The sequence below is a fragment of the Oncorhynchus mykiss genome, chromosome 25 (genome assembly GCF_013265735.2).
Source record: "Oncorhynchus mykiss isolate Arlee chromosome 25, USDA_OmykA_1.1, whole genome shotgun sequence".
NCBI lineage: Eukaryota > Metazoa > Chordata > Actinopteri > Salmoniformes > Salmonidae > Oncorhynchus > Oncorhynchus mykiss.
Genome location: NC_048589.1, coordinates 26,526,650 through 26,536,589, shown reverse-complemented (window position 1 = coordinate 26,536,589; position 9,940 = coordinate 26,526,650). Strand labels below are relative to the sequence as shown.

The 9,940-nt window shown below is 40.9% G+C and overlaps 1 protein-coding gene across 3 annotated transcripts; it reads right to left on the bottom strand.

The window, feature by feature from the left end:
• Window positions 1-2,530: 2,530 nt before the first annotated feature.
• LOC110505712 (protein FAM98B) lies at window positions 2,531-8,940 on the bottom strand. 3 transcript variants are annotated; one of them, XM_036962921.1, is made up of 9 exons: window positions 8,697-8,940; window positions 7,146-7,294; window positions 6,918-7,046; window positions 5,969-6,135; window positions 4,342-4,422; window positions 4,111-4,227; window positions 3,798-3,965; window positions 3,559-3,660; window positions 2,842-3,102 (listed from the first exon to the last, which is right to left on the bottom strand). In XM_036962921.1, exons 1-8 carry the CDS (start codon window positions 8,732-8,734, stop codon window positions 3,583-3,585), a joined length of 927 nt encoding a protein of 308 aa, XP_036818816.1. In that variant the 5' UTR covers window positions 8,735-8,940; the 3' UTR covers window positions 2,842-3,102; window positions 3,559-3,582. The 3 variants fall into 3 exon arrangements, with proteins under 3 accessions (XP_021440777.2, XP_021440778.2, XP_036818816.1); XM_021585102.2 differs by lacking the exon at window positions 3,559-3,660 and having other exon boundaries at window positions 2,531-3,102; window positions 8,697-8,939; XM_021585103.2 differs by lacking the exons at window positions 3,559-3,660; window positions 7,146-7,294 and having other exon boundaries at window positions 2,531-3,102.
• Window positions 8,941-9,940: the final 1,000 nt, after the last annotated feature.

Here is a 9,940-nt window from a genome sequence, read left to right as displayed (position 1 = left end):
GAAACAATACTGTGCAGCCGTATTCATTGACCTGGCCAAGGCTTTCGACTCTGTCAAACACCACATCCTCATCGGCAGACTCGACAGCCTTGGTTTCTCATGCTCTTCTACCAAATTGCTGCCCGCACCCTCCCGCCTGACTACCATCACTACTCTGGATGGTTCTGACTTAGAATATGTAGACAGCTACAAACACCTAGGTGTCTGGTTAGACTGTAAACGTTCCTTCCAGACTCACATTAAGCATCTTCAATCCAGAATTACATCTAGAATCGGTTTCCTATTTTGCAACAAAGCCTCCTTCACTCACCAAACATGCCCTCGTAAAACTGACTATCCTACCGATTCTTGACTTTGGCGATGTAATTTACAAAATAGCCTCCAACACTCTACTTAGCAAACTTGATGCAGTCTATCACAGTGCCATCTGTTTTGTCACCAAAGCCCCATATACTACCCACCACTGCGACCTGTATGCTCTCGTTGGCTGGCCCTCACTACATATGTCGCCAAACCCACTGGCTCCAGGTCATCTATAAGTCTTTGTAGGGAAAGCCACACCTTCTCTCAGCTCACTCGTCACCATAGCAACACTCATCCGTAGCACGCACTCCAGCAGGTATATTTCACTGGTCATTCCCAAAGCCAACGCTTCCTTTGGCCGCTTTTCCTTCCAGTTCTCTGCTACCAATGACTGAAACGAATTGCAAAAATCACTGAAGGGAGTCTTATCTCCCTCTCTAACTTTAAGCATCAGCTGTCAGAGCAGCTTTCCAATCACTGTACCTGTACAAAGCCAATCTGTAAATAGCACACCCAACTACCTCATCCGCATATTACTTACCCTCTTGCACCCCAACATCTCTACTTGCACATCATCTGCATATCTATCACTCCAGTGTTAATGCTAAACTGTAATTATTTTGCCTCCATGGCCTATTTATTGCCTTACCTCCCTACTCTTCTACATTTGCACACACTGTACATAGATTTTTCTATTGTGTTATTGACTGAACGTTTATTTATGTGTAACTCTGTGTTGTTTTGTCGCACTGCTTTGCTTTATCTTGGCCAGGTCGCAGTTGTAAATGAGAACTTCTCAACTGGCCTACCTGGTTAAATAAAAGGTGAAATAAAAAAAAGAAAATGGTGCCACCTGGTTAGCTTAATAAGGAATTTGAAATTTGATACTTAAGTATATTTTAACAATTACATTTAAATCAAATACTTTTACTCAAGTATTTTACTGGGTCATTTTCTATGAAAGTATCTTTAAGTATGATTCAAGTATGACACTTGGGTACTTTTTCCACCACTGATCCGAAGGCCTCGCAAGCCACCCCAGGGCCATCTTGGCAGCTGGGCACACAGGAGGCCATTACACAGTGGCACCATCACGCTCAAGGCGAGCAACCCTGCCTTGTAGACCATCTTCTGTTGTCCCCTGAACAGACTTCTCAACAATCTTTGGGTCGGATCGAGTGGAGCCGCCATCTCCTCCTCAACGGTGCATCGCTTGGCACACTGCTCAAGTTCTTTACACTGCGCAGTTTCCTCAGTGAGAGATAGAGCCCTTTTCCCGTGTGCAATGGAGCTGTGTTTTGCCAGCGTCTTTGGCTTCGGTAATTCTGTCATCCAACTTCTTTAGCCTCTCCTACAACACCAGGATGTGAGAATTACATTTTCCCACTGAGTTTTGCATCTCCTCGATCAACTCACCCTTGTGAAAAAAAGTGATTTGGTCTTTAAACGGACAGATCACCCTTCAATTTCAATCTGATTCCTGGCTGTGTCGCTCTGCCATTCAAGCTCCAGGCGTTGAGTCTCCACTCCCCAGCTGTGCTCCTTTGCTGATGCACTCACTCAGGGCTTTACACATCTCCCAGATCCTGTCCCTTATCGTGTTCCCCATTCCAGGCTTTTCACTCGTTATTCAGGTCTGTGTTCTCTTTACACAGCCTTGGCATTTCCTTTGTCACTTGGATTTGGATTTTCTGGAGCTCTGTGTTTTCTACCAAGTAAAGATTCTTACTATAGGTGAGGTCTGCTATCAGGACGCTCGTCATCCACATAAAGTAGCAGGCATAGAAAGATGACTCAGCAGAGTTCCCACTTCTGTTTTTCAGGGGAAACGGAAGTTGGGTTGAATATACTGTATCCCTGAAAACCGGATGTTAGCATTTTCTGCTGACTACGCATAGGCTATCCACATGCGGCTCAGGTGAATTAAGTATCTCTGCCCGATCGATGCTGCTACCGTCTTTCACTGAATGTTTGCCCCATCTAGAGTCTCGCTGTGGATGGCGAGAGCACTTGCAGTTGTACTTGAAGCACTATACCACCAACGTTCAAGCCACTGGTTTTGTAAGGTCACAGTCATTATGACATAAATCACGCCAAACTTCTGATACAAGAGGCCAATCCATGAGGGTGAATGAACTCAACTCATGTAAAACTAATTAAATATCTATGCATAAGGAATTACACAAGACAAAGACAAGTACACACACACAGGGAACCTAGACATTTAAATCTGAAGAAAGCATTTTATTATTCAAGTCAATCAGATTAAGTCTTCAAATCAAAAAGTTCATTACCAGAATTCCAATTTCCGAAAAGTTAATTTGATAAAAGTAGTAACATACAATCAGAAAATACGTAAAACTATATAAAAATGGTCAGTGAATTTGACTTACTGTCGGTATTGCTTTGAAAAAAAACTCTGAAAATGAACACAAATCAGTGACAAAAATTGGAGTTCATACAGTAACATTCTGTACCTATCACTCCAAATAAGCAATGCCTTAGTGTTGCACTTAGCGACACATATAACCATGAGTAGGTTTCAGTTCACCTATTGAACACTGTCTGGCTTTTCAGTTTAAAAAAAACCCTGGTAAGTTAGTATTGATAACGTCCTCTCTTTCCTCCATGACCCCAACCAGCTCCACCACCTCGCCAGCCACTCTTACCCCCTCCCCAACCACCACCTCCCCAACCCCCTCCACCGTCTTGTCTCTTCTGCCAGGCTGGCATCTCAGGGAGAGGGGCGTCTATCTCAGAGGGCCGGCCACCTCTATCTGGCACCCTACCCATCAGGATCTATAGAAGAGAAATACAATGGTAGGTCAATGGATGGAGAACATTTTAGTAATTTATGCTGCACTTCCACCTAAGAAGTACCCCACCCCAGTGTGTCGCCTGTGTTTTATGTTAATGCTAGCTCTAGTATAATTGTGTTTCCATCAGGAGTGTGACACTAAATACTTGGGGCAAGCATACTCAACAACCTCTGCACCATGGGCTCCCGAGTGGCACAGCGGTCTAAGGCACTGCATCTCAGTGCTAGAGGCGTCACTACAGACCCTGGTTCGATTCCAGGCTGTAACACAATTGTCGCAGCGTCGTCCGGGTTAGGCCGGGGTATGCCGTCATTGTAAATAAGAATTTGTTCTTCACTAACTTGCCTAGTTAAAGGTAAAAAAAAACAAGAGTTGCTTTGTGAGGTGTTAAGGTTCACATGTAGCTATTGTTATGTAAATGACAGCTGAAAAATACCAGTAGCTTGGCTTTGGCCCCAAGTCAGAGCCATGGTCCAGTGAGACACAGGTGCCAGTCCACATAAATGGAAACAGAAAAGTCTGAGCCTTTTGGGTAAATCTAAGACGGAAACTCAACATTAGTGCAATTCAACTGCTGGGTACTTGGCCTAAATGCTCAAGACTTATGTACACTCATTAGACATTTGGACACAATGTACCTTGGGTCACATTCCACAGTCTGGAAGGCTACAGTACCTTATTGACAGCACAGGCAGTATTCTCTCTGCTGGAGCCACTGCTGGTCTTCACCACGTTGCATATGTCCTCCCTGGCTGCCAACAGGTGAGCCATGCCTACAGATGAACTCTGGAGCAGGGTGTGTCTCTTAGGCTGGTAGGCCCTGGCCATGCTATCAACTCTCTCCTAACAGACAGACAAGACAGTTTGTTGAGCATAGGACACGGAGAATGACGTTCTGCATAGAAAGAGCAGAAAGGGAGTAGCCTGACGATTTAAGGGGGGTCACTAACGTTGAGACTATCAAGATACACCAGAGCACTCCACCTGCCTTGGCTCTCTCTGACCAGCCGAAAGACTGCACAGTGACGTCGAGACGTTTGATCAGCATCCTCCGTCGGCACTCATACTCTGAGGACAGGACGGTGTTGATCTGCTCCAGCCGCTCCTGTGGAGACAAGGCCCATATTCAATGCACACTTGGCATCCCCTCATGCCTTTGCAGGAATTATACCCTTTGCCTCCACAAAAATGGATGACATTCTGAATGCAGTCTGCTTACCAACTGTTCACTGTCGAGAGAGTTCTTCAGAACAGGCTTTCCAATGTGATCCTTTGGAAGCTCTTGAAGCACTGCGTTTATCTGGAAATACATACAGTGCTTTCAGAAAGTATTCATACTCCTTGACTTATTCCACATTTTGTTGTTACAGTCTGAATTTAAAATGGATTAAATAGATGTCTCATCCATCTACACACAATACCCCATAATGACAAAGTGAAAACATGTTTTTAGAAAACGTTGCACATTTATTCAAATACAGAAACAATTTCATAAGTATTCACACCCAAGTCAATACTTCGTACAAGCACCATTGGCAGCCATTACAGCTTTGAGTCTTTCTGGGTAAGTCTCTAAGAGCTTTCCACACTTGGATTGTGCAACATTTGCCAATTATTATTTTCAAAATTCTTCAAGCTGTCAAATTGGTTGTTGATAACTGCTAGACAACCATTTTCAGGTCGTGCCATATAAACTGTAACTTGGACACTCAGGAACACTCAGTCTTCTTGGTAAGCAACTCCATTGTAGATTTTGCCTTGTGTTTTATATTATTGTCCTGCTGAAAAGTGAATTAATCTCCAAGTGTCTGGTGGATAGCAGACTGAACAATGTTTTTCCTTTAGGATTTTGCTTAGTTCCATTCCCTTTATTCTTTATCCTGAAAAACTATTATAAGCATACCCATAACATGATGCAGACACCACTATGCTTGAAAATATGGAGTGGTACTCAGTAATGTGCTATATTTTACCCAAATATGACAGTATTTCGGACTAAAATGTAATTGCCACATTTTCTTCAATTACTACTTTAGTGGCTTGATGCAAACAGAATGCATGTTTAGGAGTATTTTTATTTTGTACAAGCGTCCTTTTCACCCTGTCAACTAGGTTAGTATTGTGGTGTAGCTACGTTTTTGATCCATCCTCAGTTCTCTCCTATCACAGACATTCAATTCTAACTATTTTAAAGTCACCATGATGAAATCCCAGTACGGTTTCCTTCCTCTCTGGCAACTGAGTTAGGAAGGACGCCTGTATCATTGTAGTGACTGGGTGTATTAATACACTATCCAAAGTGTAATGAATAACTTCACCATGCTCAAAGGGATATTCAGTGTCTGCTTTTTATTTACCCATCAACTTATATAGGTGCCCTTCTTTGCAAGGCCCTGGAAAACTTCCCTGGTCTTTGTAGTAGAATCTGTGATTGAAATTCACTGCTCGATTGAGGGACCTGTACCCCACACATAATTGTATCCTACTACTATAATTGTATCCTACTACTTATTGACTACTTATTGACTTAAGACATTTCAGCTTTTCATTTGTAAAGATGTCAAAGTACATCATTCCACTTTGACATTGGGGTATTGTGTGTAGGCCAGTGACACACAAAATCTCAATTTCATCCATTTTAAATTCAGGCTGTAACAACGTTTGGAAAAAGTCACGGGGTGTGAATACTTTCTGAAGGCACTACAAGATACAATGCATCTGTTGAATACAAAGACAATGATAAAATCGATGGCTATGCATTCGGGACATTCTATTGAGTTAACGATGGCTGTTTTTGCAGCTTTTGTATACCAAACCTTCTGAGCTCTGAGAGGAAGTGAACACACCTTTTTCCCTATCCCAGAGAACAGCTCTGCTACTCCCTGCTCTCTTAGCTCTGGGAGCTTCAGTGTTTCACAGATTGCCTGGAGATCGTTTCGGTCTTTGTGTTCTTTGTCCTTAGCAGGTCGTCTCTTTACTATCTGTGCAGCTTGTAGCTCAGAGCATAAAAACACTGCAGAATAAAGACAGGTTAAAAAAAAACAAACATGCAAAATGAAAACTCAAGACCAAAACCACCCGAGTCACTGCCTGTTCACCCTGCTATTATGCAGAAAGTGAGGTCAGTACAGGTGGATCAAAGCTGGGACCGAGAGACTGAAAAACAGCTTCCATCTCTGCCCTGAGCTTCGTCACTCCACTAGCCTGCTACTACCAGGTTACTCAACCCTGCACTTTAGAGCCTGCTACCCTACTGTATGTACATAGACATGGAATCACTGGTCACTTTAATCATGTTTACATACTGTACTCTAGTCAATGCCACTGACATTGTTCATCCTAATATTTATATATTTAATTCCATTGTTTTACTTTTAGATTTGTCTGCATTGTTAGATATTACTGCAGTGTTGGAGCTAAGAACAAGCATTTCGCTACACCCGCAACAACATCTGCTAAATATGTGTATGCGACCAATAAAATTTGATTTATATTAGGAAAGGTGGCAGAGCCGCAACATACCAAAAAGGGTATCATGGGCGGCAGGTAGCCTAGTGGTTAGAGCGTGGGGCCAGTAACCGAAAGGTTGCTAGATCGAATCCCTGAGCTGACAAGGTAAAAATCTGTCGTTCTGCCCCTGAACAAGGCAGTTACTGTTACAATGACGGCCTGTTCCTAGGCCGTCATTGTAAATAATAATTTGTTCTTAACCTTAATAAAGGTGAAAAAATATATAATAATAACATGATGGTACTCAGCCCAGTATTCTGGACAGATGGCCAATTCAATACTTACATACTAGCTTTAGATAGTCTTTCTTATTCTGCAGCCCTTCCTGTATAATCCCGGAGACAAGGCCTTGATAAGGGCACTGCAACTCCTTCAGCATGCCACTCATCTCAAACTGAAGGCCATCAGTGTCACCTAAACACACGTTTCAGAATTAACTTAGCAATGGCAATAGTATCCGATTTAATAAAACAAATTTCAATCAAATGGTACAGTAGAGGTCTTTTGGCTAACCTGAACCTGAAGAAATGCTCTCTTCCAGATCACATAACGGTTTCAGACGGGATGCTAACCACATGCATAGGTTGACATACTCTGTTGATAAAAGTCCACCTTCACATGCTCTGACAAGCCTCTCCTCAGTCTGCAGAGGTCCTTCATACCTGCGCACCAACAAACAATATGATCTAGCTGTACGCTAGCATTGAATCATAGCTATAATAGCACTTGGATGTTGTATGGATGCTTTTGCGAGGGAATAAGCAAAGGACCCTTATATTTTTCTACCACTGTCTAGAATGACTACACTAGTTAAGCATACTGAACAAACATATAAAACTCAACTTGCAACAATTTCATTGATTTTCCAGAGTTACAGTTCATGACGAAATCGGTCAATTTAAATCATTTTTATTAGGTCCTAATCTATGGTTCACGTGACTGGGAGTACAGACATGCATCTGTTGGTCAGATACCTCAAAGAAAAACAGGCCTCAGGATCCCCTCACAGTATTTTTGTGCAATCAAAATCGGGCACTGGGTTGACATCAGCTCGTACACACAACGCCATACACGTGGTCCGCGGTTATGAGGCCGGTTGGGCCTACTGCCAAATTCTCTAAAACAATGTTGGAGGCAGCTTATGGTAGAGAAATTAACATTCAATTCTCTGTCCCCAGCACAAGGTGAACTGTATAAATGATCATGCTGTTAAATCAGATTCTTGATATGCCACACCTGTCAAGTGGGTGGATTATCTTGGCAAATGAGAAATGCTCATTAACAGGGAAGTAAACACATTTGTGCAGAATATTTACAAATAAATACGCTTTTTGTGCATATGGGACATTTCTGGGATCTTATATTTCAGCATTTCATGACACCAACACTTTACATGTTGCGTTTATAGTTTTGTTCAGTGTATATTACAGTGTTGGGGAAGCTACTATGAAAATATAGGTTTACCAAGCTACCAATTACTTCACACTGGACGAAGTTAAGCTACACTAAAGCTCTAGTAAATAGTTTACTTAACTAAAGCTACTATGAAAAAGTAGTTGAAAAATTATCATATGTAAATCAAAAACACTTTGGGGTCATATGTTAACAGAAAGTGTAATAGAGCACAGTATGAGTCATAAACCCATACAACCTAGAGTTCAAACAGGAAAATGGTTCCAATAGTTTTTTCACCAATAATTTTTCCCATAGGGGATTGTAGAAACACTTAAAACAAGGGCTGTCTTTTGTGTAGGCTTACCCGTTCTGATAACCATGTAAATCTCTCTAGGACAAGATAACTTTTATCAGTATATTCACCTGTATTTATTTTTGCACAAAAAGTGTAGTTCCAGTAGTTAGCTAGCTACACCGATATGGCAAATGTATTAAAACACTAAAGTTAGCAAGATACCTATATTTGAATCTAGTTAAACTACCACCAGGATACTGCAAATGTAGTTAAATTACTAGTTGAAATACATGTAGTTCACTACTCCACAACACTGTTATATTGTTAACACCCATGCTAGCGGACAGCATCATCGGTGGTGGTATTGTGCTTACCCAACTTGTTCCAGCACATCTAAAATATCACTTTCCATTGTGGTAGACAACAATATCAGAAGATTCCTTTTACTTTAAAGATGTAACCGATAGAAGCTTGAGTGTGACAATGTGATACAAACATTTCATTATCTACGAGCTAACCTAGCTACGCCGTTTTGAAAAACATGCCGCGAGTTAGGTGTAGCGAAAATTAAATCCGTAGTGGAACATGCATCTTGGTTAGTTACATTCCGGCCAGTGTTTGTCACATCTTCCGTGGACTAAAAAAGTATAATAAATAATACAATCAAAAAGCGCACTTTGAAAAGGTGACATCCCATTCTGAAATATAATTTACCATTCATTTATTTGAATGAAAATGTTTCATTTGTGTTATGCCATGGCCCATGATCTATAGATAGATAATGCTATCAATTTACTATTTAACCATAACTATCTGTCAGGTAATTCAACAAAATACTATTATAGTATATGTGACTTTCACATGGGAAAACCTTATCCAATGCATTTCACTCGAAGGGAAGGAATTGGTACTATAATAAAACCATCCCGCTTACCAGTTTTGATATTTGCTCAATGAAAAATAACATGAGTACAAGTTACCACGAGCTAGGGATAGCCTAATACCTGAAAAATATCCCTGGTTAAAGGGAAGCTCAACTCCAAATACGGCCTTTGTCCAACCCCTTCAAATAAAAAAAATACATTCAGGTGAGAAGTTGTGGGTGGGGGCAATTGTTCGTAAGCATTCATTTTGTGGGAGGGTTAAAGTAGTTGTACCTGATGCCAATACTTTCTCACCAAAGCATCATGAGACAATCATTGATCTCACTCTCAACCCTGTTACATGACAATGTTGTCATACATTTTGTAAAGGTTATGAAATATGAATTTGATGTTTGAGCTCAGTCTGAAATGTTTAGAGCAATCATGAGAATATTGACTTTAGTTCAAATTCTGAAGTGAAACAATACTTTTGATAAATTAAGATAGCAAAAGTGAGATTTTATACTTGTAATTATTGAATTAGTTTGAGGGACATATGATTAATACAAAAATGTTGATTTTATTACAAATGTCTTTAATAATCATATTCAGACTACTTCCATAGCGTCCATTACAGGGTTGAAGACAAATGGTGTCCATATCAGAAAAGAATGCCAAGAGTGTGCAAAGCTGTCTTCAAGGCTAAGGGTGGATACTTTAAAGAATCTAAAATCTATTTTAATATGTTTAAAACT

Coding starts and splice junctions, on each gene's coding strand:
- LOC110505712 (XM_021585102.2), bottom strand. CDS start 8,734: ATGGAAAGTGATATTTTAGATGTGCTGGAACAAGTTGG. Junction 4,228..4,341: donor CTCTCGACAGTGAACAGTTG/GTAAGCAGACTG, acceptor TTGTCTCCACAG/GAGCGGCTGGAGCAGATCAA. Junction 3,966..4,110: donor GCTGGTCAGAGAGAGCCAAG/GCAGGTGGAGTG, acceptor TCTGTCTGTTAG/GAGAGAGTTGATAGCATGGC.